General features: G+C 44.7%; 1 protein-coding gene across 1 annotated transcript in view; it reads left to right on the top strand.

Moving 5' to 3' along the window:
- The window catches only part of LOC111975398 (growth hormone-releasing hormone receptor-like), a 55,139-nt gene that overhangs the window by 25,326 nt on the left and 2,291 nt on the right, over positions 1-27,522 (top strand). Inside the window, exons 6-12 of the mRNA XM_024003668.1 lie at positions 14,026-14,158; positions 14,665-14,818; positions 15,859-15,919; positions 16,224-16,293; positions 16,924-17,015; positions 22,061-22,190; positions 24,685-24,726. Coding sequence (XP_023859436.1) covers positions 14,026-14,158; positions 14,665-14,818; positions 15,859-15,919; positions 16,224-16,293; positions 16,924-17,015; positions 22,061-22,190; positions 24,685-24,726 — 682 coding nt within the window. The remainder of the gene's footprint in view (positions 1-14,025; positions 14,159-14,664; positions 14,819-15,858; positions 15,920-16,223; positions 16,294-16,923; positions 17,016-22,060; positions 22,191-24,684; positions 24,727-27,522) is intronic.

Genomic DNA, 27,522 nt, shown 5'->3' with positions numbered 1-27,522 from the left:
TATTTCATACTGAAACCACATATTAAACACCAATGCTATTCACTAAATGTATGGTTTATATTTAGGATAATGTTTTACAGCTTTGTCATTCTATTTTTTATTTATTTTAAATATCGCCCTCTATTGAAGAACAAACGAATCACGCCTGACAAAGCCAATGAACACTGCCTCACCGGAAGCCCTGTTTTACACAGGCGATTAACCCGAGACACGGATTAATTCCATCAATTCAGTACCTCTCTTCACCGAGCCCAGAAGTGGCGGCACAGGCCGAACAGGTGTTGTACCTTGTTTCGGTCCTTCAGGGAACAGTAGTTCGCCATAACTTCGTTCCCTTTCAGCTCTGTACAACACCGCAATGGGTACATGAAATCACGCCGCAAGGCGAACCCAGCAGACACCAACAAAAAAGGCCCATGGCAGACCGCCCAGAGTTGCAACTGGACAGGAAAACCTGCAGTACCTGGGTTCAATCTGCACACTGGCTATTGACCATCTCCTGCCCCAGCCATAATAAGCACACTGTGGCCAGCGGGCTACACTGGGGGTAGAGACATCCAAGCGATAAAACCTCATAACAATGTGTGGTGATGCCCAACTCGCCGCAACACAAATATCTCTGCCCAAGATGCCACCAGACCCCAGGTGGAGTGGGCGCCTACTAGTGGTCAGCGGGTCAGCTGTTTGTTCCGCCCGCACTTGCTAATAACCAATCCACGACCGTCTGACTATATGTGATAAAATGAAAATCTGAGGCAATTTATGCTTGATCTGGCAATGTGGTCCGGAGGCTCAGTATGGAAGGTGTAACGCAGTTTCGAAGCCTCCGGAGGCTTGTGGCAGGCCAAATCGAACTCTGTACCGCATCGCCTTAAACCACCCACATGTTGTAACAATGCGGAGGGCTCTGTATAGCTCCGATTTGACATGATTGGTTGACGGTAGTTGGGGGCAGGAGGTCCTGAAACCTACTTACTTGACTTCTTCCTTCACAACAGTTCTGCTCTGTTCAGAGAAGCGCAAGAAGTATGAATGTTTTTCCTTCTGCAGTGGCCGCATCACATTAAATGCTGTACGGCCACTGCAGACGTCGGATTGACCATGCAGGCTAATTGTTTTTTGACGGGCGCCAGAATGCCATAAATGGATTCTTTAATCTAGTTGACATTGGTAAAGTTTTCTCTGTCATCTCTGCTTCTTTCATGGAGCAAAGACATTTAGGGACCAGGAAGAAAATGCTATAACTCCTGTGAAATATTTTTCTGTGAAAATGACCCAACATGTTTCTGATAAGATTTCAGTTCGGCTTTGATGCATATGTTTTTGGGTTGAAATACTAACAGCTTTTATGATGCTGAGATAGACACATCTACAGATGTGTCTAACTGAGCATTAGCTTTCTCTCAAGCAGGTCCGGAGTAATGCAGGGGCTTACCGGGGCTGAAGCCCATTGTATGTATTATATATGTCATGTATTATATCATGTATGTATTATATATGTCATACTTTAGTAAAAGTAAAGATACCTTAATTGAATGTAATCTGCGTAATCCCCAAAAGTAATTATTTATCATGAGGGCCATAAACAATAATTTATCGTTTACTCAAATAAATGTTCAAAATCACCTTTCTGGTCAAAATAGTTATATATTGCTGAGGTGTAGTCACTTTTGAGGACACAAGCTCAAGTACACAGTACAAATATGCTAAAAAATACGAAAATATTTAAAAAAATTATGTGATGTATCTCCTATTCAACAAAATTGCATGAACAAAGCTTGAAATTACTTATATGCTTTCTAAATATAGTATTATCAAATTTTAAAACAACTAACTATAAGATTTCACATTCCTTATAACTGTAAAATACATATTTAGTGTTAGAGAAAATGTGCATATTTTCTAAAGGTCTCTTGATCAAAACGTCTGCACCCATAGCTGTGAATGTCTCACAGAGCTCTAACCTGGTTCCCTGAACTTGTTAGGAACTCTCCTTTCTTCTCATTTTAATATTGTCTGTCTATGACAAACGTGTTTTTTGTTTAAAATCTGGAATTCTTTTAGATTAATGGCTATAAATCGATCTCAATGTGCTACCGTGATAAACCACTCTCTCCTGCTGTGCTACGATGTAACGATTGCAGACATGTGCTTTGTCAGTGGCTGTGACGTAGGGCTCAGCAAGGAGTTGATGGACAGTCGGAGAGCAAATGAAATTGTAGGAGGGACATCCCAGCTTCAAGTGGTTTCAGATTCCACATCCGACATCACACAGGCTCAGAAAAAACCTGATATCTCTAGCTTAAACTAACGGATTTTGATAGGGATTTGTTTTATTATGTTACTTAGATTCATGCACAGGTGCGTCAATAGACTCTTAAAGGCCATGTTTCACTTTAAAATCCCCCAAACAATAATGAGTAGTGCATACAGTGGCTTGCGAAAGTATTCACCCCCTTGGCATTTTTCATATTTTGTTGCCTTACAACCTGGAATTAAAATAGATTTTTTGAGGGTTTGTATCTTTGATTTACACAACATTCCGCTAGCGGAACCCCTCGACAACATTCCGCTGAAAAGGCAGCGCGTGAAATTCAAAAATACTTTTTAGAAATATGTAACTTTCACACATTAACAAGTCCAATACAGCAAATGAAAGATAAACATCTTGTTAATCTACCCATCGTGTCCGATTTCAAAAAGGCTTTACAGCGAAAGCACAACATATGATTATGTTAGTTCAGAGCCAAGTAAAAAAAACACAACCATTTTCCAGCAAAAGATAGGAGTCACAAAAAGCAGAAATATAGATAAAATGAATCACTAACCTTTGATGATCTTCATCAGATGACACTCATAGGACATCATGTTACACAATACATGTATGTTTTGTTCGATAATGTGCATATTTATATCCCAAAATCTCAGTTTACATTGGCGCGTTACGTGCAGTAATGTTTTGATTCCAAAACATCCGGTGATRTTGCAGATAGCCACAGAAATCCCAGAAATACTCATAATAAACATRGATAAAAGATACAAGTGTTAWTCACAGAATTAAAGATAGACTTCTCCTTAATGCAACCGCTGTGTCAGATTTCAAAAAAACTTTACGGAAAAAGCATAATCTGAGTACGGCGCTCAGAGCCCAATCCAGCCAAAGAAATTTCCGCCATGTTGGAGTCAACAGATGTTAGAAATAACATGATAAATATTCACTTACCTTTGATGATCTTCATCAGAATGCACTCCCAGGAATCCCAGTTCGACAATAAATGACTGATTTGTTCCATAAAGTTCCATAAAGTCCATAATTTATGTCCAAATAGCCACTAGTTGTTAGCGTGTTCAGCCCAGTAATCCATCTTCATGAGCACTAGGTCCAGACAAAAACTCGAAAAGTTCCATTACAGGTCGTAGAAACATATAAAACGATGTATGGAATCAATCTTTAGGATGGTTTTAACATAAATCATCAATAATGTTCCAACCGGAGAATTCCATCGTCTGTAGCAAAGCACTGGAACGAGAGCTAACTCTGTCGGGAGCGCGCGTCACGAGCCTGAGACACTCTGCCAGACCACTGACTCATTCAGCTCCCATTCCCCCCTCCTTTATAGCAGAAGGCTGAAACAAGTTTCTAAAGACGGTTGACATCTAGTGGAAGCCTTAGGAAGTGCAACGTAACCGCATAGACACTGTGTATTCGGTAGGCCAAGCTTTGAAAAACTCCAAACCTTAGATTTCACACTTCCTGGTTGGATTTTTCTCAGGTTTTCGCCTGCCATATGAGTTCTGTTATACTCACAGACATCATTCAAACAGTTTTAGCACCTTCAGAGTGTTTTTTATCCAATACTACTAATAATATGCACATATTAGCATCTGGGACAGAGTAGCAGGCAGTTTACTCTGGGCACGCATTTCATGCAAAAGTGAAAATGCTGCCCCCTATCCCAAACAGGTTAAACAAATGAAAATATATTTTATATTTCAAAGTAGCCAACCTTTGCCTTGATAACAACTTTGTTTGAATTCAAGACCAGAATGATGATAGTTTTTCAGTGTCAGAGTAGCCACTCATTTTGGTCATTTGTGTATTGCTAAAAAAATATTCATCGTATGTCTTCTATCATGTAACTGACGTAGAATTGCATGAAATGTGTTTTTAAAAAGAAAAGAAAAATCTGATCCTGCTAACTGTTCCCCGTGTGTGGAAATCCTAAAAACTCCTCTGCTTAAGTATAGCCTATACCATATCGCAAATTATAAAGAGGCTTTTTCTTCAACAGTAAATTTACTATGCATTGAATTGCATCTGGGTGCACAGATTTGTTTACAGACAATTATGGTGTGCCGGGAAGTGGGGTTAGGTAATTCCTGACTTTTGCTGTCATATGCCAGAGCCAGATTAGCAAAACAGACAAGAAATTGGTCACTCCTGGTCCGCTCAATGTACAGACATAATGCTTGTACCAGACAGACTGAACATGGGAAACCATCTCCATCGACTCTGCTTCCACCAGCCAATTGTCCAGGTAGTCAATACGCTCGACCTCATCTTTACTAGATGCTGTTCTTCCACTAACCTCATTGCAACTCCCCTCCAAGTCTCGCCATACTTGTAATTCTTTGTCCTGTCTGTGAGCTTCGTCACTTCCCTATAACAAAAAGCAACCAGAACTGTCTACCGTTTAGCAACACTTCTAGTTCATGAATATGGATGGTTATCGTGCGCGTCCAACTCGTTCTGCGCCGTACCCTCTCTTTAATCCTATATCTTTCTCTGTGCAAACCTTCTCCAACTATTCCTGATTCTGTTCTAACCCTCCTCTCCTCTTTCTGCATCTTTGACTTCTAGTGTCCCTTATCTCCAGGCCGGCTCGGTTCCTCCCGCTCCGGTGCTCGACGACTCATTGCGAGCTCCAGAAAGGGCTCGGGCAGCCGAGCGGAATGGAGGAAAACTCGCCTCCCTGCGGACTGGCATCCTTTCACTCCTCCTCTCTACATTTTCCTCTTCTGTCTCTGCTGCTAAAGCACTTTCTACCATTCTAAATTCCAAGCATCTGCCTCTAACCCTAGGAAGCTCTTTGCCACCTTCTCCTTCTCCCCCCCCTGAATTCCTCCTCCCCCCCCCCCCTCCTCTCTGCAGATGACTTCGTCAACCATTTTGAAAAGAAGGTCGACGACATCCGATCCTCGTTTGCTAAGTCAAAGACACGTGGTTCTGCTCACACTGGCCTACCCTGTGCTCTGACTCTTTTCTCCTCTCTCCAGATGAAATCTCGCGTCTTGTGAGGCGGCCGGCGCAACAACCTGCCGCTTTCCCTATCCCTCCTCTCTTCTCACAGACATTTCCGGAGACCTTCTCCCTTACCTCACCTCGCTCATCAACTCATCCTGACCGCTGGCTACGTCCTTCGTCTTCAAGAGAGCGAGAGTTGCACCCCTTCTGAAAAAACCTACACTCGATCCCTCCGATGTCAACAACTACAGACCAGTATCCCTTCTTTCTTTTCTCTCCAAATCTTGAACGTGCCGTCCTTGGCCAGCTCTCTCCGCTATCTCTCTCAGAATGACCTTCTTGATCCAAATCAGTCAGGTTTACAGACTAGTCATTCAACTGAGACTGCTCTTCTCTGTATCACGGAGGCGCTCCGCACTGCTAAAGCTAACTCTCTCTCCTCTGCTCTCATCCTTCTAGACCTATCGGCTGCCTTCGATACTGTGAACCATCAGATCCTCTCTCACTCTCCGAGTTGGGCATCTCGGCGCGGACTTGGATTGCGTCCTACTGACAGGTGCGCTCCTACAGGTGGCGTGGCGAGAATCTGTCTCCTCACCACGTGCTCTCACACTGGTGTCCCCCAGGGCTCTGTTCTAGGCCCTCTCCTATTCTCGCTATACTCACAAAGTCACTTGGCTCTGTCATAACCTCACATGGTCTCTCATCATTGCTATGCAGACGAACACACTAATCTTCTCTTCCCCTTCTGATGACCAGGTGGCGAATCGCATCTCTGCATGTCTGACAGACATATCAGTGTGGATGACGGATCACACCTCAAGCTGAACCTCGGCAAGACGGAGCTGCTCTTCCTCGGGGAAGGACTGCCGTTCCATGATCTCGCCATCACGGTTGACAATCCATTGTGTCTCCTCCAGAGCGCTAAGAACCTTGGCGTGATCTGGACACCACTGTCGTTTCAACTAACATCAAGGCGGTGGCCCGTTCCTGTAGGTTCATGCTCTACAACATCCGCAGAGTACGACCTGCCTACACAGGAAGCGGCGCAGGTCCTAATCCAGGCACTTGTCATCTCCGCTGATTACTGCAACTCGCTGTTGGCTGGCTTCCTGCTGTGCCATTAAACCCTACAACCATCCAGAACGCCGCAGCCCGTCTGGTTGTTCAACCTTCCCAAGTTCTCTCACGTCACCGCGTCCTCCGCTCTCTCCACTGGCTTCCAGTTGAAGCTCGCATCGCTACAAGACATGGTGTTGCTACGGAGCTGTGAGGGGAACGGCACCTCAGTACCTCAGGCTCTGATCAGGCCCTACACAACAAGGGCATGCGTTCATCCACCTCTGGTGCTCTGCTCCTACACTGAGGAAGTAACAGTTCCGCTCAGCAGTCAAAACTGTTCGCTGCCTGGCCCCCAATGGTGGAACAAACTCCCTCACGACGCCAGGACAGCGGAGTCAATCACACTTCGGAGACACTGAAACCACTCTTTAAGGATACTAGGATAGGATAAAGTATCCTTCTCACCCCCCCCCTTAAAAGATTTAGATGCCTATTGTAAGTGGGTTACTGGATGTCATAAGGTGAATGCACCAATTTGTAAGTCGCTCTGGATAAGAGCGTCTGCTAAATGACTTAAATGTAATGTAAATGTAGTCCAATATCCTAAGCCCCAGACACTGCATATGTGCCAAATCCGCCTCCACAACTTGTGTGGCGAGACGGAAAACCTGAAAGTGATGACCAGAAACCAGAGGCTGCAGCCTCGAATCAGAACCTCAGGAACTTTCTATGATGGAAATATAGTGCCACATGAAAGTACGTGTCCTTCAGGTCGATGGGGGTGAACCAATCACCTGGGTGCACTGACATCCGAATGTTCGTGAGCATTCTGAATTTGTAGACCCTGAGGTGCTTGTTTAGGGCATGCAAGCCCAAAATGGGATGCAAAGTCCTACCCCTTTTGGGAACCAGGAAATACTGGTTGTACCAGTGTTCTTGGGCATCTGACATAGGAACCACTTGGATTACCTGCTTCTGGAGAAGGGAAGAAATCTCCTCCCTCAAAACGGGCGCTGAGGCCTCTGGAACAGTCGAAGTAATGATATCGTAAAAACGTGAGGGACGCACAACGAATTGTAGCCTATACCCCAACGTCACGGTTCGCATCATCCAGGGTGACACTGCGCATGCACGCCATTGGTCGACACAGACAGCAAGTCTCCTGTAAAGTGCCATCTGAAGGGGCGGACTGGGAGAATTTGTTAATTTTTCCAAGCCTTTTTCAATTTCCACCACTCTCAACAACCAAGTGTCTGACAGGACTATTTTTATTAAGGAGGCAACACTCTTGACACCCATGAACACCGTGGAACTTGGGGTAGAAACAGTGTGTTTAAGTACCGACGTTTGCCTGAAGCCAGGTTCACTCTGGGTTTGGGGACTTCGGCTACCAGTGTTGTCAAGCAAACATCTGGAGAGCGGACCATGCCACCTCCATTCTCATCGCGCTAGGTGCATGGGGGCTGCTGCCTCCCCCGCTCCGCAGAGGAACCAGCTTTCACTTCATCCTTGGGAGCAAAATGGTGCCTGTGCCAAGCAGACTGCTGCTGCTCTTGTGGAACAGGACAAGCAGGAACAGTCTTGGGGTTGGACCAGGAAGCCAGTGCAGCCCGCTTACCCGCCTGTACTCTGTCTGCAGACCCTCTCGAAGACAATGCCACCGCAGCAGCAAAGGTCCTCCGGCCCCCTGCTTCTTTTTCTCCTCAAAACGAGACTGCATACACTATACTCCAGGGCTGAGCCGAACAACACCGTAGGAGAAACCGTCTCCCTCAGGTCAGCCAACTACTCAGTCTGGTAAACCTGCAGCATTATGACCTCGTTCAGGGACCGGGCCTCCACCCCCTAAGCTCATGGACGAACTCTGCAAAAAGAGGCAAGCGGTGCTTGACTGCAGCTAGCACCGGTGCCAGGTCTTTCCCACCAAACCTGACACCTTCTGACGCAGGGGGGATGGCCACTCCACTGACAATCGCGAAGCTGCTCTGCGACATAGATCAATGAGCAGCGCGCTACAAACCAGATATTCCCCTGCTACATCCGTTAAGTTGGAGTAAAGCCTGATACATCTTGTGTTCCAATGTTGTTGTTTTTTAAAGAAATGCGTGAATGGTTCTGCTCAGCTCGAGGTGCAGAGCGAATGAATTGAAGGAATGAGGGTTTATCACCTGTTGAAGGCGGGGCTTCCGGTGAGACACATTGGCCTTACATTTACATTTAAGTCATTTAGCAGACGCTCTTATCCAGAGCGACTTACAAATTGGTGCATTCACCTTATGACATCCAGTGGAACGGCCACTTTACAATAGTGCATCTAAATCTTTTAAGGGGGGTGGGTGAGAAGGATACTTTATCCTATCCTAGGTATTCCTTAAAGAGGTGGGGTTTCAGGTGTCTCCGGAAGGTGGTGATTGACTCCGCTGTCCTGGCGTCGTGAGGGAGTTTGTTCCACCATTGGGGGGCCAGAGCAGCGAACAGTTTTGACTGGGCTGAGCGGGAACTGTACTTCCTCAGTGGTAGGGAGGCGAGCAGGCCAGAGGTGGTTGACGCAGTGCCCTTGTTTGGGTGTAGGGCCTGATCAGAGCCTGGAGGTACTGAGGTGCCGTTCCCCTCACAGCTCCTAGGCAAGCACCATGGTCTTGTAGCGGATGCGAGCTTCAACTGGAAGCCAGTGGAGAGAGCGGAGGAGCGGGGTGACGTGAGAGAACTTGGGAAGGTTGAAACACAGACGGGCTGCGGCGTTCTGGATGAGTTGTAGGGGTTTAATGGCACAGGCAGGGAGCCCAGCCAACAGCGAGTTGCAGTAATCCAGACGGGAGATGACAAGTGCCTGGATTAGGACCTGCGCCGCTTCCTGTGTGAGGCAGGGTCGTACTCTGCGGATGTTGTAGAGCATGAACCTACAGGACGGGCCACCGCTTGATGTTAGTTGAGAACGACAGGGTGTTGTCAGGATCACGCCAAGGTTCTTAGCGCTCTGGGAGGAGGACACAATGGAGTTGTCAACCGTGATGGCGAGATCATGGAACGGGCAGTCCTTCCCCGGGAGGAAGAGCAGCTCCGTCTTGCCGGGTTCAGCTTGAGGTGGTGATCCGTCATCCACACTGATATGTCTGCCAGACATGCAGAGATGCGATTCGCCACCTGGTCATCAGAAGGGGGAAAGGAGAAGATTAGTTGTGTGTCGTCTGCATAGCAATGATAGGAGAGACCATGTGAGGTTATGACAGAGCCAAGTGACTTGGTGTATAGCGAGAATAGGAGAGGGCCTAGAACAGAGCCCTGGGGGACACCAGTGGTGAGAGCACGTGGTGAGGAGACAGATTCTCGCCACGCCACCTGGTAGGAGCGACCTGTCAGGTAGGACGCAATCAAGCGTGGGCCGCGCCGGAGATGCCCAACTCGGAGAGGGTGGAGAGGAGGATCTGATGGTTCACAGTATCGAAGGCAGCCGATAGGTCTAGAAGGATGAGAGCAGAGGAGAGAGAGTTAGCTTTAGCAGTGCGGAGCGCCTCCGTGATACAGAGAAGAGCAGTCTCAGTTGAATGACTAGTCTTGAAACCTGACTGATTTGGATCAAGAAGGTCATTCTGAGAGAGATAGCGCGGAGAGCTGGCCAAGGACGGCACGTTCAAGAGTTTTGGAGAGAAAAGAAAGAAGGGATACTGGTCTGTAGTTGTTGACATCGGAGGGATCGAGTGTAGGTTTTTTCAGAAGGGGTGCAACTCTCGCTCTCTTGAAGACGGAAGGGACGTAGCCAGCGGTCAGGGATGAGTTGATGAGCGAGGTGAGGTAAGGGAAAGGTCTCCGGAAATGGTCTGGAGAAGAGAGGAGGGGATAGGTCAAGCGGGCAGGTTGTTGGCGGCCGGCCGTCACAAGACGCGAGATTTCATCTGGAGAGAGAGGGGAGAAAGAGGTCAGAGCACAGGGTAGGGCAGTGTGAGCAGAACCAGCGGTGTCGTTTGACTTAGCAAACGAGGATCGGATGTCGTCGACCTTCTTTTCAAAATGGTTGACGAAGTCATCTGCAGAGAGGGAGGAGAGGGGGGGGGGGGGGGAGGGAGGATTCAGGAGGGAGGAGAAGGTGGCAAAGAGCTTCCTAGGGTTAGAGGCAGATGCTTGGAATTTAGAGTGGTAGAAAGTGGCTTTAGCAGCAGAGACAGAAGAGGAAAATGTAGAGAGGAGGAGTGAAAGGATGCCAGGTCCGCAGGGAGGCGAGTTTTCCTCCATTTCCGCTCGGCTGCCCGGAGCCCTGTTCTGTGAGCTCGCAATGAGTCGTCGAGCCACGGAGCGGGAGGGGAGGACCGAGCCGGCCTGGAGGATAGGGGACATAGAGAGTCAAAGGATGCAGAAAGAGGAGGAGGAGGGTTGAGGAGGCAGAATCAGGAGATAGGTTGGAGAAGGTTTGAGCAGAGGAGAAGAGATGATAGGATGGAAGAGGAGAGGGTAGCGGGGCGAGAGAGCGAAGGTTGGGACGGCGCGATACCATCCGAGTAGGGGCAGTGTGGGAAGTGTTGGATGAGAGCGAGAGGGAAAAGGATACAAGGTAGTGGTCGGAGACTTGGAGGGGAGTTGCAATGAGGTTAGTGGAAGAACAGCATCTAGTAAAGATGAGGTCGAGCGTATTGCCTGCCTTGTGAGTAGGGGGGAAGGTGAGAGGGTGAGGTCAAAAGAGGGAGAGAGTGGAAAGAAGGAGGCAGAGAGGAATGAGTCAAAGGTAGACGTGGGAGGTTAAAGTCGCCCAGAACTGTGAGAGGTGAGCCGTCTCAGGAAAGGAGCTAATCAAGGCATCGAGCTCATTGATGAACTCTCCGAGGGAACCTGGAGGGCGATAAATGATAAGGATGTTAAGCTTGAAAGGGCTGGTAACTGTGACAGCATGGAATTCAAAGGAGGCGATAGACAGATGGGTAAGGGGAGAAAGAGAGAATGACCACTTGGGAGAGATGAGGATCCCGGTGCCACCACCCCGCTGACCAGAAGCTCTCGGGTGTGCGAGAAGACACGGTGGGACGGACGAAGAGAGAGCAGTGGAGTAGACAGTGTTATCTGTGGTGATCATGTTCCGTCAGTAGGCAGCGAGAGAGACTGGGAGGAGCACTAGGCCTGAGATGAACTCTGCCTGTTGCCGCAGATCGGCAGTTCCAGAGGCTACCGGAGACTGGAACTCCACTGGTGCGTGCGCGCTGGGACCACCAGATTAGGGTGGCCGATGCCACGCGGTGTGGAGCGTTTGTATGGTCTGTGCAGAGAGGAGAAACAGGGATAGACAGACACATAGTTGACAGGCTACAGAAGAGACTACGCTAATGCAAAGGAGATTGGAGTGGCAAGTGGACTACGCGTCTCGAATGTTCAGAAAGTTAAGCTTACGTAGCAAGAATCTTATTGACTAAAATGATTAAGATGATACAGTACTTGCTGAAGTAGGCTAGCTGGCAGTGGCTGCGTTGTTGACTTTGTAGGCTAGCTGGCAGTTGTTGACTTTGTAGGCTAGCTGGCAGTGGCTGCGTTGTTGACACTACACTAATCAAGTCGTTCCGTTGAGTGTAATAGTATCTACAGTGCTGCTATTCGGGGGCTAGCTGGCTAGCTAGCAGTGTTGATTACGTTACGTTGGTTAAAAGAACGACAATAGCTGGCTAGCTAACCTAGAAAATCGCTCTGACTACAAAATTATCTTTGATACAGAGACGGCTATGTAGCTAGCTATGTAGCTAGCTACGATCAAACAAATCAAACCGTTGTACTGTAATGAAATGAAATGGAAATGTGATACTACCTGTGGAGCGAAGCGGAATGCGACCGGGTTGTTGAGTGCGGAGTTCTATTCGGTAGACGTTGGCTAGCTGTTGGCTAGCTAGCAGTGTCTCCTACGTAAGGACGACAGATAGCTGGCTAGCTAACCTCGGTAAATTAAGATAATCACTCTAAACTACACACTCTAAACTACACAATTATCTTGGATACGAAGACACAAAAGACAACTATGTAGCTAGCTAACACTACACTAATCAAGTCGTTCAGTTGGTGTAATAGTTGCTACAGTGCTGCTATTCGGTAGACGGTGGACGTTTGCTAGCTGGCTAGCTGCTGGGCAGATGGCAGATAGCAGTGTAGACCGCGTTAGGACGACGAAATACGATAATTACGCATTATCTTTGATACAAGGACGGGCTATGTAGCTAGCTAAGAAGAAATTGCTAAGATTAGACAAATTAAACCGTTGTACTATAATGAAATGTAATGAAATGTAATGAAAAGTTATACTACCTGCGGACCAAAGTGCGAAGTGCGACCGCTCGCTCCAACCCGCCTTGTCAGACGGGATTCTAACGTTCTTCAGTAAAGGGCGCTAGCTCGCGAGCTCCCCATAGCTGTGTTGGACCGAGTGATAGGGAACTGACTGGGCTCACACATTGGGGATGGCAATATATAGAGCCTATGACATTTGGATTGCATGAGCTGGAAATGTAATAATCAGAGGGGCAGATGCTCTAAGCCTTTGCTAATGCTAAGTGGTATAACTGTATAGTCTCAATAATGCACACCTGCTACTGCCAAGCACGGTCTTGTTTGCTCTCTCGCTCCCGCCCGCCCGCCGGTAATTCTTTTTTCTTTTATTCAACCTTTTATTTAACTGATTTACTTTGTCTACATATCCATAGCGAATTTATGACACAACTATAAGCAATTCATTAACGTGTTATAACAGGTCCCAACTGCATTATTAAAAGTTAACGACATATCCATAGCATATCTATGTCACGTTCATGTCATGCTATGCAAGAACTAATGTTTATCTTACCATCTTAGCTAGCCCCATTTCCCCCATGCACCGTTGACCTCAGTGAGAAGAAGGTAAGTGTGGGCTTTTACTGGTCTGTGGGGGAAATGGGGCTAGTACAGGCTATATATCAGCATCATTTGCTAAACTTTGTTTGGCCTTTTGGCATATTCACTAACACTGGTATGACAGAAGCACACTTTTGAGAACAGCAATAATGATGACGCTATGCTGCCATTGTAGTAGTCCTGTGTGGCTCAGTTGGTAGAGCATGGCGCTTGCAACGCCAGGGTTGTGGGTTCATTCCCCACGGGGGGACCAGGATGAATATGTATGAACTTTCCAATTTGTAAGTCGCTCTGGATAAGAGCGTCTGCTAAATGACTTAAATGTAAATGTATTAAGATGCCTAAATATGAGCTCTTGCCGAGCATGACAAGAATGTGCTATAGATATGCTATGGCTATATTTAAATAACCTTTGATAATGCAGGTGGGACCTGTTATAACACCGTCATGACGTTCTTATTGATGTGTAATGAATGCATTATGGATGTGTAGTCAAAGTAAATTGTTGCCCTCGCTCTCTCTCTCATCCTCAACTCTTGTTTCTGAATCTGAATCCGCCCTGTTGTTGTGCAACTTTTCTGGTGGGCCTCATTTTAATAATGTCTTTCAAGTGTCGGTTGAGAGGTGGTTTTATTTTATGTTGATTGGCTTGTGCAACTTCAATCTCACTTCCTGTTAGTAGTTGTTTGATCTTGATCGTTTTGTTGTTTTTTCCCCCTCATGCTCTTGACTGTGTTTTGTGTGTGTGGTCCCTGGTCCTGACCATGCTTTGTGTATGTGGTCCCTTGTCCAGTACTCCTGACCGTGTTTTTTTGGTTGCCCTGCGGTCCCCATTCCTGACTGTGTTTTGTGGTTCTTTCCAGGAGGCTTCGCTGTGCCAGGAACTATATTCACATCCAGCTGTTTGTCACCTTCATGCTGAAGGCGATGGCTGTGTTCAACAAGGACGCCAAGCTGTTCGCCAGCGAGGACACGGACCACTGCACCCTCTCCACCGTAAGTCAACCACTGCAGCCTCTCCACCGTAAGTCAACCACTGCAGCCTCTCCACCGTAAGTCAACCACTGCACCCTCTCCACCGTAAGTCAACCACTGCACCCTCTCCACCGTAAGTCAACCACTGCACCCTCTCACCGAAGTCAACACACTGCCCTCTCCACCGTAAGTCAACCACTGCACCCTCTCCACCGTAAGTTTCAAAACCACTGACACCCTCTCCACCGTAAGTCAACCACTGCACCCTCTCCACCGTAAGTCAACCACTGCACCCTCTCCACCGTAAGTCAACCACTGCACCCTCTCCACTGTAAGTCAAGAGGGAAATGGAAGAGGTCCAGTTTGCTAGCTTTTCAACACGCTATCCTCTCTTTCTGACACTCTTTATTTCCCCCTGTTTGTCTGTCTTCGCACTACTCTCACCTCTCTCTTTCTCGCTCTTCCCCTCTTCCTTCCCACCCTTCACTTTCTCTGTGTCTCTCTCTCTTTCTTATTGTCCCTCCCAGGCAGCTTGTAAAGCCTCAGTGGTGTTCTGTCACTACTGTGTCATGGCTAACTTCTTCTGGCTCCTGGTGGAGGCCCTCTACCTCAACTCCCTGCTCCTCTCCTCCTTCCACCACAGCCGCCGCTGCCTCTGGGGCTTTGGCCTGTTGGGCTGGGGTGAGCACCTCATGCATCATCGTTGTCTGTCTGTCTGGTCTGGTCTGGTCTTGTCTGGTCTGGTCTGGTCTTGTCTTTAGTAAGTCCTTTGGTGGGAAGTACAGAGCCATTTATTTTTTCTCCTCTGGTTCGTAGTGTGTCACTATTCAAATCCTGTTTGATATTGATTCCACTCCACATTTGAATTCAAATGAACACAAGGTCAAACAACTGTGTGCAAAACATTGCCTGTTCGTTCTTTTTAAATGGCACAAATAACTCTCTGTAGATAGAGAGGAGTAAACTTGAATAATGCAACAAATTAAGTTAAACTTAGTAGCCCACTGCAATTCCCACTTGTATTTTGTTTTTTTACTAATTATTTTATCCCTTATGTGACTTTTAGGATTTCATGCTGTCTAGTTTTGATTGCTTGTTATAGTTATTAGTACTAATTGTCTGAGATGAATTGGGAAGTGCAAACATCATCCTTTTTTTTGTTTTTTCGATTTAGCTGAGGGGTGTCATATGAATCAAGTGCATATGAATCAAGTGCATATGAATCAAGTGCATATGAATCAAGAAATTGTGACTTACAAATGATTTGTCTTGCCTCCAAATCTCCTAAATCTGATCATGACACACATTTTATTGAGATATTAACAGCAGGTGTTCTTCCACTCAGTTAAGCATTTCATTAAACACATTACTTTTGGTATTTCAATTCCTTCAATTCTCCTTAGACATTCAGGTGTATTGAATAGGCACAGGGAGAAGGCTATCAAGGAGTTCTGGTAAAACCTGTGCAGCTACTGAAATTAGTACTTGGTTCTGAATTCTTCATAATTACTCAGTAAGTGCGACATCTCAGCATATAATTGTTGCATCCTGCCTACTACGCCAAAATGTGCATCTTATTATATAATTGCTGTTTAAGTCTCTCATGTTCAGCCGAGCAGCATAAGGCTTTAAACTGACCGGTATAACAAATGTTCCTCTTTCCATCTACACTCACTTTTCCTTTTGAAGTTTATTTCTTGACTTTTTGTACTCATTTTCAGGTGTACCCATCGTCTTCATAGTCATATGGATTGGGTCCAGGGTGTATTTTGAGGATACTGAGTGAGTATTACTCTGTACTTTTTACTCTCCCAGTACTCTATATTTGATAAGCCTTATCGGGTATTATCTTTAATTGAGGCCATTTCCTTTTCTATAGAAAATGGTTTGTGATTTGAAACTCACTATTCTCAAAAGGGTTGTACAGTTTTTACATGTAAGTATATGATGCACTGACAAAGGCTCTTGTTGCTCTTACTCTCACCGGAGACTGAAATAGCAGAAGGGCCTTTATTTACTGTACGGTACTGTCTGTATCTCTGTTATTGAATTTGGTCTGACCGATCGTTACCCTCTCCTCCTACAGATGCTGGGACATCAACGAGAACTCTCCCTATTGGTGGATCATCAAAGGGCCAATCGTGGTTTCTATTGGGGTGACTAGGCTCTATGGGGGTATCAGTCATACACAATGTGTGATTGTCTTAAAGGGACATACCGATTATCTGTTACTTATGTCACAGCGCACTTGTGGTTGTTACTGTATGTGCCTACTTTAAAATAACGTTTTTTTTAAAAGGGAACTGTTTTAAGCTTTGATGCCCTATTCTGATACATCTCTATTGATCTCTGTTGATTCTGGTAGGGGTACCATCAGGACTCTTAATTGTTTGGTTGTGTTTAATTCATTCAGGTGTTTTAGTGTCGTATAAAGATGAAATCTGTTGTTGGGCTTGAACAACCAATAGTCAACACAGCAGGTGGTCCTATCCCATTTAGTCCTGTGTCCTATGCTGTACAGATTGTGTCTTCACTATTGCCATAATGTCAATGCAACCCAGACATGGAGGAATATTGTTTGTTTAGATTTACTTTATTGAATCCTCCTGGGAATATTTGTATTCTGTCTCCCCTATTTTCCAGATTTGTACTGGTGTTGTGCTACTGTAAAGTACTTTGACAACTGTTGATTTAAAAAAAAAAGAGAAAAAAAGGGGGGTTTATGAAATGATAGATTAAAAACACAGAGCTTTTTTTATTTGTGTTAAATAGTTTTTTATCGACAGGTCAATTTCATCCTCTTCATGAACATCATCAGAATCCTGATCCAGAAACTGAACCCTCGCCTGATCCAGTTCAACAACTCCGACCAGTACAGGTGAGGAGTCTTTTCATTGGATGATACAAAAGAGGAGCAATGTAATTGGACAAAAAACGTCGGGTATCCTAGGTCAGTGGAGAGATGATTTTATCGGGCCCTTCTAATATGAAGTTGTCGGACTGGAAAAGACAGGGGAGGTGATTTATAGGATACAATCTATAGATGATATCTGCTGTAGACTATCTATCAGAATGTCTGTCTGCTACATAGAAATGGGAGATCTGAGTGAAGCCAACTTTCTTAGTCTCCATTTTTAGGACACAGACGAAGTCATCATAACCATTATGAGTGACTGAGTATTCTGAGTAGGTTTGCAAAGCCGGAATCTTCTGTTATTTTGGTAATTAAGAAAACATTTGTCAATCTATTGTAACGTTGGTAATTTATACTTGAAAAAATGAATTCCTATATAGTATAATGCTTTTATATATTTGTGTCTATATTGTCCATGAGTTTTTAGTTGATAGACCACATGGTTCAAGTGAAAATAGCCAAAGCATCTAATCAACAATGGAACTATCTTTTTTTTTTTTTTTTTACCGTTATTTTACCAGGTAAGTTGACTGAGAACACGTTCTCATTTGCAGCAACGACCTGGGGAATAGTTACAGGGGAGAGGAGGGGGATGAATGAGCCAATTATAAACTGTAAATTACCTCTGCAACTCATCCAACTATTGACTTTGTTTACAACAGCCACCAGTTTGACGCCAAAACAGTCACAACAAATACATATTGACATAGTAAAATAAGTAAAAGTGTGTAAATAAAAATATAAAGGATATTTTATACTGAAACTCTCACACTAAACACCAATGTTATTCACTAAATTGATGGTTTATATTTAGGATATTGTTTTACAGCTTTGTCATTCCATTTGTATTTTCAAATCAGCATCATCTTTATTTTACATGTGATTAAGGCCACACAAAGGGCCAGAGATAATTAGACACCTGTGATAATCTGAAGTACCCAAAAGCGCCACTAGTCTTGTGATAGATTACACAAAAATACAAACATACTGGTAAAATTAGAAACTTTGCAACCCTAATTCTGAGTACCTTATGCAATGCAGTAGTAGGTACTACAGTTTGTTGCTCAAGCACATTCTGGGGTCACTGAAGTCCAGTGCATTTAGACCATTACTGAAGAGAACGGTCTATTCAGTTGCGTGGTGGCTGCATGACGCCGGTTAAGTGTCCTACATTTCAGCAGTACATTAGAGAGTCTGAGTCGTAATGTAAAAGCACTTTTCTTTTCCATGGTTAGGCCTTCTCTAGGGCTGCTTTTAGGGAGTTCAAACACAGATTTCTTATGAAGAGCTCTGTTGCAGATTAATGAGCTACAGTTGAAGTCGGAAGTTTACGTACGTAGGTTGGAGTCATTAAAACTCGTTTTTCAACCACTCCACAAATTTCTTGTTAACAAATTATAGTTTTGGCAAGTTGGTTAGGACATCTACTTTGTGCATGACACAAGTAATTTTTCCAACAATTGTTTACAGACAGATTATTCAATTATAATTCACTGTATCACAATTCCAGTTGGTCAGAAGTTTACATACACTAAATTGACTGTGCTTTTAAACAGCTTGGGAAATTCCAGAAAATTATGTCATGGTTTTAGAAGCTTCTGACAGGCTAATTGACATCATTTGAGTCAATTGGAGATTTACCTGTGGATGTATTTCATGGCCTACCTTCAAACTCAGTGCCTCTTTGCTTGACATCATGGGAAAATCAAAAAGAAATCAGCCAAGACCTCAGAAAAAAATGACTCCTGAAGGTACCACGCTCATTTGTACAAACAATAGGGCGCAAGTATAAACACCATGGGACCACGCAGCCGTCATACCGCTCAGGAAGGAGACATGTTCTGTCTCCTAGAGATGAACGTACTTTGGTGCGAAAAGTGCAAATCCACCCCAGAACAACAGCAAAGGACCTTGTGAAGATGCTGGAGGAAACAGGTACAAAAGTATCTATACTCAGCAAAAAAATAAACGTCCCTTTTTCAGGACCCTGTCTTTCAAAGATAAATCGTAAAAATCCAAATAACTTCACAAATATTCATTGTAAAGGGTATAAACACTGTTTCCCATGCTTGTTCAATGAACCATAACAATTAATGAACATGCACTTGTGGAACGGTTGTTAAGACACTAACAGCTTACAGACGGTACGCAATTAAGGTCGCAGTTATGAAAACTTAGGACACTAAAGAGGCCTTTCTACTGACTCTGAAAAACACCAAAAGAAAGATGCCCAGGGTCCCTGATCATCTGCGTGAACGTGCCTTAGCATGCTGCAAGGAGGCATGAGGACTGCAGATGTGGCCAGGGCAATAAATTGCAATGTCGTTACTATGAGACGCCTAAGGCAGCGCTACAGGGAGACAGGACGGACAGTTGATTGTCCTCGCAGTGGCAGACCACATGTAACAACACCTGCACAGGATCGGTACATCTGAACATCGCATTTGCGGGACAGGTACAGGATGGCAACAACAACTGCCCGAGTTACACCAGGAATGCACAATCCCTCCATCAGTGCTCAGATCGTCCACAATAGGCTGAGAGAGGCTGGACTGAGGGCTTGTAGGCCTGTTGTAAGGCAGGTCCTCACCAGACATCACCTGCAACAACGTTGCCTATGGGCACAAACCCACCGTCGCTGGACCAGACAGGACTGGCAAAAAGTGCTCTTCACTGACGAGTCGTGGTTTTGTCTCACCAGGGGTGATGGTTAGAAATGAGCGTTACACCGAGGCCTGTACTCTGGAGCGGGATCGATTTGGAGGTGGAGGGTCCGTCATGGTCTGGGGCGGTGTATCACGGCATCATTGGACTTAGCTTGTTGTCATTGCGGGCAATCTCAACGCTGTGCGTTAGAGGGAAGACATCCTCCTCCCTCATGTGGTACCCTTCCTGCAGGCTCATCCTGACATGACCCTTCAGCATGACAATGCCAGCAGCCATACTGCTCGTTCCTTGCGTGATTTCCTGCAAGACAGGAATGTCCGTGTTCTGACATGGCCAGCGAAGAGCCCAGATCTCAATCCCATTGAGCCCGTCTGGGACCTGTTGGATCAGAGGGTGAGGGCTAGGGCCATTCCCCTCAGAAATGTCCGGGAACTTGCAAGTGCCTTGGTGGAAGAGTGGGGTAACATCTCACAACAAGAACTGGCAAATCTGGTGCAGTCCATGAGGAGGAGATGCACTGCAGTACTTAATGCAGCTGGTGGCCACACCAGATACTGACTGTTGCTTTTATTTTTGACCCCCCCCCTTTGTTCAGGGACACATTATTCCTTTTCTGTTAGTCACATGTCTGTGGAACTTGTTCAGTTTATGTCTCAGTTGTTAAATCATGTTATGTTCATACAAATATTTACACATGTTAAGTTTGCTGAAAATAAACGCAGTTGACAGTGAGAGGACGTTTTTTTTTTCTGAGTTCATAACCACAGTAAAAACGAGTCCTATATCGGCATAACCTGAAAGGCCGCTCAGCAAGGGAAAAGCCACTGCTCCTAAACCGCCATAAAAAAGCCACACCACGGTTTGCAACTGCATTTGGGGACAAAGATCGTACTTTTTGGAGAAATGTCCTCTGGTCTGATGAAACAAAAATAGAACTGTTTGGCCATTATGACCATCGTTATGTTTGGAGGAAAAAGGGGGATGCTTGCAAGCCGAAGAACACCATCCCAACCGGGAAGCACGGGGGTGGCAGCATCATGTTGTGGGGATGCTTTGAGGCAGGAGGGACTGGTGCACTTCACAAAATAGATGGCATCATGAGACAGGAAAATTATGTGGATATATTGAAGCAACATCTCAAGACATCAGTCAGGAAGTTAAAGCTTGGTTGCAAATGGGTCTTCCAAATGGACAATGACCCCAAGCATACTTCCAAAATTGTGGCAAAATGGCTTAAGGACAACAAAATCAAGGTATTGGAGTGGCCATCACAAAGCCCTGACCTCAATCCTATAGAACATTTGTGGGCAGAACTGAAAAAGCATGTGCGAGCAAGGAGGCCTACAAACCTGACTAAGTTACACCAGATTTACAATACAAAAATACTAATTGAGTGTATTTAAACTTCTGACCCACTGGGAATGAGATGAAAGAAATAAAAGCTCAAAGAAATAATTCTCTCTTATTATTCTGACAATTCACATTCTTAAAATAAATTGGTGATCCTAACTGACCTAAAAAGTGAATTTTTTACTAAGATTAAATGTCAGGAATTGTGAAAAATTACAGGTAAAACAGTATTGAACTTAGAGCTGGAGTTAAAGTTTATTTTTAGCTCATTTCAGTTCTTACAGTTAATTTCAGTTAATTTTAGTTAATTTTAATTTCCTACAGTTTTTTTTCGGTTCCTATAGTTTATTTGTCTGCTGATGGTCTACATTCTGTAACCATAGGGCTGCATTCCACTTCTGAAAAACTCACTCCCTTCCACTCTCATTGAGCCACTTTGAACCCCCCCCTCCCCACAGATCTGAGAGAACTGGTTTAATAGGTGAAAACAATGGCGGGAAAGTCTACCTATCACTTATACATATCCACTTCCTTTGTATCCAGGAAGGAGAAGTCGTCAAGGTTTGAGGGAAGGGAGCATGTTTTCATGTGTGCAAGGTCTGATTCACCCACCGTCGAGTCAATGCGGTCTGTCTGACAACGAGTCAATGCGGTCTGTCTGACACCTACACCACTTCACCCCTCGAAAGGCTTAGCAGATGAAATCCTCATTAGAGCGCAGTGCAGAATAATTGACTCGAGCCCCGAAAGCACTCATGCATATGTAGATCCTATTATATTCTTAGCTAAGGTCAGTCAAGTAGACTGGTAACAAAATGATTACGTGTACCGGTATTCTCCCATGCGTAAATGTAAAATTGGCTTTGAAATGCATTCTTGTACACAATCACATGCGTACTCATAAACATGTTAACATGAACAACCCAAGAGCTTGTTACTCAAGCTTATTCTCTCTCTGTTTTCCTCCCTCTCTCTTTCTTCCTCTCTGCCAGACGGCTGACTAAGTCCACTCTCCTCCTCATCCCTCTCTTTGGGAGCCACTACATGGTGTTTAACTTCCTGCCGGACTACTTCCATGTTAGCGTGCGCCTCTGCATCGAGCTCTGCATGGGATCCTTTCAGGTGTTCTAATCCTTTTGCGCACACTCACTCGCTTGGCCTGCACACACAAACAAATTCACGCTCTCTCAGATACTGTACTCACTGGTGAGAGGCTAGCATGTCTTGGGGATTTGATATTTGTGCCGATGTAACTTTCTCACTCATTCATTCAGGATTATTTGTAATCATGGTAGCATCCACATTCATGTCGAAGTCTTTTGAAACGTATTCTATTCATATTTACAATAAAAGTGACTCCAAAATGACACAATATATTATTTACCATCGATTTCTATTAGGTGCAAAATAATCTGAAACACAACCAAAACAAACAGCAAATTCATCCAACAAATGTGTAGTCACAAGTTTGATGTAGTCATTATGTGCTATAAATATTGAACCAAATACTTACATTTTTACAACTTTAATACACATATATCGTTAGTGAATTTGTCCCAATACTTTTGGTCCCCTAAAATGTATAAGAAGTGCTATAATAACTAAACGGGTCACCCGATATGGATGAAAATACCCTCAAATTAAAGCTGACACTCTGCACTTCAACCTCATAGTCAATGTATCATTTCAAATCCAAAGTGCTGGAGTACAGAGCCAAAACATGTTCACTGTCCCAATACTTTTGGAGCTCACTGTATGTGGTATTTATACACTATGTCATGAATATGTATATACATCTAACTTACGTAAATTACTCCTGGCATGGATAGCACTTTTACAGCCAGTAAAACAAAGTAATTGAAAAATAGAACCGTTAACATTAAGCATTTTAGAGAAAGCAAAATGAATGTGGTTTACAGTACGTTCGGTGTTCAGCCTCCTTGACTTTTTCCACATTTTGTTACGTTACATCCTTATTCTAAAGTGGATTAAATGAAACACTTTTCTCATCAATCTACACACAATACCTCATAATGACGAAGCGAAATCAGGTTTTTAGACATTTTTGCAAATGTTTTAAAAACGGAAATACCTTATTTACATAAGAATTCAGAGCCTTTGCTATGAGACTCAAAATTGAGCTCAGGTGCATCCTGTTTCCATTGATCATCCTTGAGCTGTTTCTACAACTTGACTGGAGTCCACCGGTGGTAAATTGAATTGATTGAACATGATTTGGAAAGGCACACACCTGTCTATATACTGTAAGGTCCCACAGTTGACAGTTCATGTCAGAGCAAAAACCAAGCCATGAGGTTGAAGGAATTGTCCTTAGAGCTCTGAGAGAGGATTGTTGTCGACGCACAGATCTGGGGAAGGGTACCAAAACTTTTCTGCAGCATTGATCACAGTGGCCTCAATCATTCTTAAATGGAAGACGTTTGGAACCACCAAGACTTTTCCTAGAGCTGGCCACACGGCCAAAATGATCATTCCGGGGAGAAGGGACTTGGTCAGGGAGGTGACCAAGAACTCGATGGTCACTCTGACAGAGCTCTAGAGTTCCTTTGTGGAGATGGGAGAACCTTCCAGAAGGACGACCATCTCTGCAGCACTCTACCATTCAGGCCTTTATGGAAGAGTGGCCAGATGGAAGCCACTCCTCAGTAAAAGGCACATCACAGCCCGCTTAGAGTTTGCCAAAAGACATATAAAGACTCTCAGACCATGAGAAACAAGATTCTCTGGTTTGATGAAACCAAGACTGAACTCTTTGGCCTGAATGCCAAGCATCACGTCTGGAGGAAACCTGGCACCATCCCTATGTTGATGCATGGTTGTGGCAGCATCATGCTGTGGGGATGTTTTTCAGCAGCAGGGACTGGGAGACTAGTCCGGATCGAGGCAAAGATGAACGGAGCAAAGTACAGAGAGATCCTTTGGGTGAACCTGCTCCAGAGCGCTCAGGACCTCCAACTGGGGGTGAAGGTTCACCTTCCAACAGGACAACGACCCTAAGCACAAAGCCAAGACAACGCAGGAGTGGCTTCGGAACAAGTCTCAATGTCCTTGAGTGGCACAGCCAGAACCCGGACTTGAACCCGATCGAACATCTCTGAAGAGACCTGAAAATAGATGTGCCGCAACTCTCCCCATCCAACATGACAGAGCTTGAGAGGATCAGCAGGGAATAATGGGAGAAACTCCCCAAATACAGGTGTGCCAAGCTTGTAGCGTCATACCCAAGAAGACTCAAGGTTGCAATCGCTGCCAAAGGTGCTTCAACAAAGTACGGAGTAAAAGGTCTGAATACTTATGTAAATGTGATATTTCTGTTTTTCTACAAACCAGTTTTTGCTTTGTCATTATGGGGTGTATGGTGTAGGTTGATGAGGGGGGGGGAAATGATTGTATCAATATTAGAATAAGGCTGTAACCTAACAAAGTGGAAAAAGTCGAGGGGTCTGAATACTTTCCGAATGCACTGTATCATATACCTTTTTATGGCATTATTTACAATTATACTGCCCACAGTTCTTCTCTTAACTGTTGAGAACATCTTTGTGCTTAATTGTTTTGAATATTGATAGTTGATTATATATCCTCTCTCTTGTAGGGGCTGATTGTCGCAATTCTCTACTGCTTTCTCAACCAAGAAGTGAGTAGTCTAACGTTCTACTTTAAAGGCCCAATGCAGCTGTATTTATATCAATGTCAAACAATTCCTGGGTAACAATGAAGTACCTTACTGTAATGGATTTTCCATTGCTTTTTAGAATTTAGCTAGGATTTTCATGGGAGTGGTCGAGTGGGAAGGGGAAAACTGAAACTAGCTGTTATTGGCAGAGAAGATTGGAACTCTCTTCGTTATTGGTGTATTAACCAATTGATCTCATGACATGTCACCATGGAAAGCAGAAACTCCCGCCCATGCAAAACCTGCTGAAGGTCCTGTGTAGATTGTATTTTCAACCAGCAACTATCAGGAAAATAACACTGATCAAATGTTTTCATACTTTTACAGAGTTAGTTTTATGAAACAAAGGGCAAAAATGAATTTTGAGTGCACTGGGCCTTTAATAGACACCAACCATAGTGCCCTGTAGATGTTGCTTTGATATAAAGCATTAGAATAATACAATATAAACGATTTCGCAGGTGTGTATCCAAAGCAATTTACGATAGTGAGTGCTTACATTTCAGTTTATGTGACCCCAGCAGGAGTGAAACCCACGACCCATGCATTGCTGTGTGCGTTGTAACACAGTGCCACGTGTTCAAATCTGTTTCTCGCCATACAAACACACTCAAATTTCTCTTCACCACCATAAATGTGTCTTTCTTCAGCAGGTTGGTTCAACAGGAGCAAAATCTGCTGGAAGCTTCAAAGTTTCAAATAAAATGGGGAGGGAGGGGGGTTTTGCCCAGGTTAATGAGGCCATATTGTTGACAAAAGAAAGCCTCCAAAAAAAGTAAATAAATACATACACCTGTAATATTAATTCATAATCAATCATTTCTGTCCATATACACATATTTTATATCCATATTAATATAATCCATGTTTTTATAATCCAAGTTTTTCTGTAGAAAGTGTAGTTAATCACCCACAGACTGGTTTATAATAATGGACTATTCCACCCTGACAGAGTTCACGTGCATTGTTTCATGCGATATGATTGCAAATGTGACTTTCATTGACATTAAGCTGCAGCAATGAGTCGCTGTCAGAGAAAAGAAAAAGAAAGAAGGAAGATTTAATTTGAACAGAAAAATGACCAAAGTTAACACATTTCTTTATTAAAAAGACAGTGCTGCTGATAATACTGCCATCGTCGTGTAGGCAGAGGACTGGAAGGGGAAACCTGCTGAAGTGCCTATAGAAAATCTACACACCCTTGAACTCTTTTCATATTTCGCTGCCTTAAAATGGGATTTGTTTCCTACAGATCTACAGAACCTACTCCATATTTTCAAAGTGTAATATAAGAACATTTTCCTAGACCCGCCGTGAGTCAATACTTGGTGGAAGCACCTTTAACAGCCATTACAGCTGTGAATCATTTGGAATAAGATTCTACCAACTTTTAAGGCAACATACAATACAGTATAGCGCGATCCACTGCATTTAACAATGGCAAGGTGACTAGGAATATGGTCGAAAACAAACGGTGTAGTTATTCCCTCTGTAAGGCAATCAAACAGGCAAAACGTCAGTACAGAGACAAAGTGGAGTCGCGATTCAACGGCTCAGACACGAGACGTGTGTGGCAGGGTCTACAGACAATCACGGATTACAAAGGGAAAACCAGCCACGTCGCGGACACTGACGTCTTACTCCCGGACAAGCTAAACACATTCTTCGCCCACTTTAAGAATTACACAGTGCCACCGACGCGGCCCGCTCCCAAGGACTGTGAGCTCTCGTTCTCCGTGGCCACCGTGAGTAAGACATTTAAGCACGTTAACCCTCGCAAACGGCATCCCTAGCCGCGTCCTCAGAGCATGCGCAAACCAGCTGGCTGGGGTGTTTACGGACATATTCAATCTCTCCCTATCCCAGTCTGCTGTCCCCACTTGCTTCAAGATGTCCACCATTGTTCCTGTACCCAAGAAAGTGAAGGTAACTGAGCTAAATGACTATGACTAGTGCTTTGAGAGGCTAGTTAAGGATCATATAACCTCTACCTTACCTGGCACCCTAGACCCACTTCAATTTGCTTACCGCCCCAATAGATCCACAGACGATGCACTCACCATTGGACTGCACACTGCCCTATCCCATCTGGACAAGAGGAATACCTACGAAAGAATGCTGTTCATTGACTACAGCTCAGCCTTCAACACCATAGTACCCTCCAAGCTCATCATTAAAGCTCGAGTTCCAAACTGCCTCTGGAAGCAACGTTAGCACAATAACTGTTCGTCAGGAGCTTCATGAAATGGGTTTCCATGGCCGAGCAGCCGCACACAAGCCTAAGATCCCCATGTGCAATGCCAAGTGTCGGCTGAAGTGGCGTAAAGCTCGCCTCCATTGGACTCTGGAGCAGTGGAAACGCGTTCTCTGGAGTGATGAATCACGCTTCACCATCTATCAGTCCAACGAATGAATCTGGGTTTGGCGGATGCCAAGATAACGCTACCTCCTATGCACCTTTGCATAGTGCCAGCTGTAAAGTTTGGTGGATGAGGAATAGTGGTCTGGGGCTGTTTTTCATGGTTCGGGTTAGGCCCCTTTCAGTGAAGGGAAATCTTAATGCTACAGCATACATTGACATCCTAGACTATTCTGTGCTTCCATCTTTTGTTTCAACAGTTTGGGGAAGGCCCTCAGGGAAGGCCCTGAGGATAGAGCCAAAAGGGAGTGACAGATACAGGGAAGATAATCAAGGAGGTGATGGAGTGTCATGAGGCGCAGGTGCGCTTGACGATGGTGACAGGTGTGCGGGATAAT

The sequence above is a fragment of the Salvelinus sp. IW2-2015 genome, linkage group LG16 (genome assembly GCF_002910315.2).
Source record: "Salvelinus sp. IW2-2015 linkage group LG16, ASM291031v2, whole genome shotgun sequence".
In the NCBI taxonomy this organism is placed as follows: domain Eukaryota; kingdom Metazoa; phylum Chordata; class Actinopteri; order Salmoniformes; family Salmonidae; genus Salvelinus; species Salvelinus sp. IW2-2015.
Note: the sequence above shows the minus strand (reverse complement) of the source record. Positions and strands in the feature narration are given on the sequence as shown.